The 2,769-nt window shown below is 42.0% G+C and overlaps 1 protein-coding gene across 1 annotated transcript in view; it reads left to right on the top strand.

Annotated features, from left to right (window-relative positions):
* Positions 1-204: 204 nt before the first annotated feature.
* LOC113208778 (gastrula zinc finger protein XlCGF26.1-like) overlaps positions 205-2,769 on the top strand; it is a 15,501-nt gene continuing 12,936 nt past the window's right edge. Inside the window, exon 1 of the mRNA XM_026425948.2 lies at positions 205-372. Coding sequence (XP_026281733.1) covers positions 370-372 — 3 coding nt within the window. The 5' untranslated portion in view covers positions 205-369. The remainder of the gene's footprint in view (positions 373-2,769) is intronic.

Genomic DNA, 2,769 nt, shown 5'->3' with positions numbered 1-2,769 from the left:
GTACGCGCCAACTATTACCAACCTAATATTACAGGTTGCTGACAGGATTTCTTTTCTTCACGCGTGTGTATGCTTTAGAAACCACCCTCAATTATATAAATTAAAACAAAATACAATACAGATTTACAATTTGTCTTGCACTTTAGAAGTAAAATAAATAAAAATGCAGTATTTTTTGTTGTTGTTTTTGTTACAGGTAAACAGTTGAATGTTTGTTGTTTGCTTGTGCTGACTTTGGCGCGCACTGGCATTCTCCGTCTCCGTCTCTAAGTCCAAACGCGCCTTGGAACGGTCGTAACCACATCGTCTGGGCGTCCAGTACTCGTTCAGCACGGTCTAGCTGATCTATCAGAGCTGAAGCTTGGCGCTATGGTAAGCGTTCGTCCGATTTTCCGACAGTGCCCCTCTCCCTCCCCTCCCCCTTTCAGCCGCTCCGCTGGGCGGCTGCCGGTTTATGGCGAGGATTTGTTACCGTTTTATAATATGATGGGGTCTATGACAACCGGCAGTATTACCTTCGCTTTGTCCTTTAAAGTAACTGAAACACAGGCAATGTATGCGGCCGCGTCCACAACAATGTCTTCATTAGTAAAGTCAGTACACGTCTTAACCACACCTAACCTGATAGTGTGACAAATAGATTATAACCATTTTTGAAGTTGAAGTGAAGAAGATGATTTCTTTTGTGACTCAAATATTTAGTTCATCTTCTTATGAGAGGCATGTAAACTCGGCGAAACCAAATGACTTATTAGCCTGATTGATCGGTGGTCGAGTTGAAAGCTACGCTAGGAAGAGTTTATTTGCAAATTTGGCTGTGCGCACATTCAGTTCTGTTCATACTGTTGGTCTTAATGTACCCAAATCAAAATTGACATTTCAGTACTTGAATATCAGAGTCAATTAGTGATATTTTATCTGCAGATAATTGGTCTTATCATTATTGTGATACCATGATCTGATTATTGATGTCTGCATTCATGTACACCATAATTTGTTTACTGACAAATACCCAGGTAGCAAGGCCTGCATTTCTTGCGCATTTTAAGCGCATAGGCGCATCAATGCGCCTTACCCATGTAGCAAGGCCTGCATTTCTTGCGCATTTTAGGCGCATCAATGCGCCTTCAAGACGCAGCTCTGCTACCTGGGTAATTATGAAAGTAAGAAAGATTGGTATGTTGGCTTGGAGCAGAGGCAAAACCAAATCTTCTATCCGTTGCCACCCAGCTCAACGGCTCTACTAAAGTATTTTGTTTAAAATGGCCCACACCAAAGTTGAGGCCGAAGCTCCAACAAACACAGATGTTACATTGGTGTGAAATTTGGGTATCATTATTGCAACATATGAGTCAGCATGATGGTATCAAAAGTCGATTGGTCAGCAACATAATACTGTTTCAATATTTTGATATCAAAGTCATAATAAAGACAACTCACATCAGATGTGTAGTCAAAATGGGGATTTGAAAATCATAATTATTGTACCAGAAAATAGCTCTCATATCAACTCTACGATAAATTCAGAAGAAATTTGAGGTTTTCACCATCATTGAACGTGGGCTAGTATTTTCCTTCAGAATGTATTGGGTTTGTTCCGGTTTGGTTTTGAAATGGAAAAGCAAGAGACGAAAATCCTTCGTTTTTGTCATTTTTTACATGTTTGAATCGTTTTTAAATCTTACTAGAATCAGTAATTATAAATGTTTAAGAGGGCTTTATTTTCTAAATTTTTTCTTATTGTAGGCCATTACCAAATTAAGATATCAAAATATCCTCCTAGACAAATATGTAGGAAGTAATGGAGTAAGCTGCAAATTTTTAAAAATCTTTTGAGGGCGTTTTCCTGATGATAGATTCCACTTTCATTTCCTCTTAATATCGAAAACAATGGTTTTTTTGTTCCCAGCTTGTCACTGAACCTGAACAAACCTTACATAATTATAAAAGTGGACATTTACCCCGCCGCTGATGGTTTGAGGGGGCAGACCTGTGAATTAAAGGGTTTGGGAAAATAGTCACTACATAAAAACTACATGCCGCATCAATTTAGGATTAAATGTGTATTAAGATGGACGTCAATTTTGCCGTTGGCGCCGGTGCGCGCCCTCTCCAGGAACATGCCCACCTTCACCTCCAACTGGACGATGCAGTCCTTTTCGGTGTGCACGATTGTGCTGCAACGGATTGGTCTGCGACTGTCAACAAAATTTGCTACTCATTCTAAAAAGATGCCGGTAGTGGTTAACCTGGGGGTTTTGCAAATGTTGAGATGGAAGTACTCGAAAAAAAAAAATCATTGCTGAAATACGAAAAAAAATGAAAATTTGTTTCGTCCAATGAGATTTTTTTCCAGTATTCCCATTTCGAAATTTGCAAAACCCCCAGGTCAACCACTAGCGGCATCTTTTAAGAGTAACCAGCATTTTTTTTTTGACCGTCGCAGACCCCATCCGTCCCACTACAATCGTGCGCACCGCGAGGGACTAAATCGTTCCAGTTGGAGGTGAAGATCGGCAGGTTCCCGGAGAGTGAGCCACTGGCGCCAACGGCAAAATTAGCGTTCATCTATGCTCATCAGGGGCGTAGGAACGTTTTTTGGCCAGGGGGGGACAGCTTATCTGACCTTTTTGGCGCCCCCTTACGGCGACTAGCGCTTTTTTGCTGATTGGGGCGCCAAAATCCCCGCGGGAAGAGGGAGGGGCGCCTCTTTGCGCCCTTTCAGGGCGCTTTCTGGCGCCCCTTCGGGGCGGGTTTGGGGCCTCTTCG

The sequence above is a fragment of the Frankliniella occidentalis genome, unplaced genomic scaffold (genome assembly GCF_000697945.3).
Source record: "Frankliniella occidentalis isolate FOCC.00 unplaced genomic scaffold, Focc_3.1 Scaffold16, whole genome shotgun sequence".
In the NCBI taxonomy this organism is placed as follows: domain Eukaryota; kingdom Metazoa; phylum Arthropoda; class Insecta; order Thysanoptera; family Thripidae; genus Frankliniella; species Frankliniella occidentalis.
This window is presented reverse-complemented; position numbering and strand designations above follow the sequence as displayed.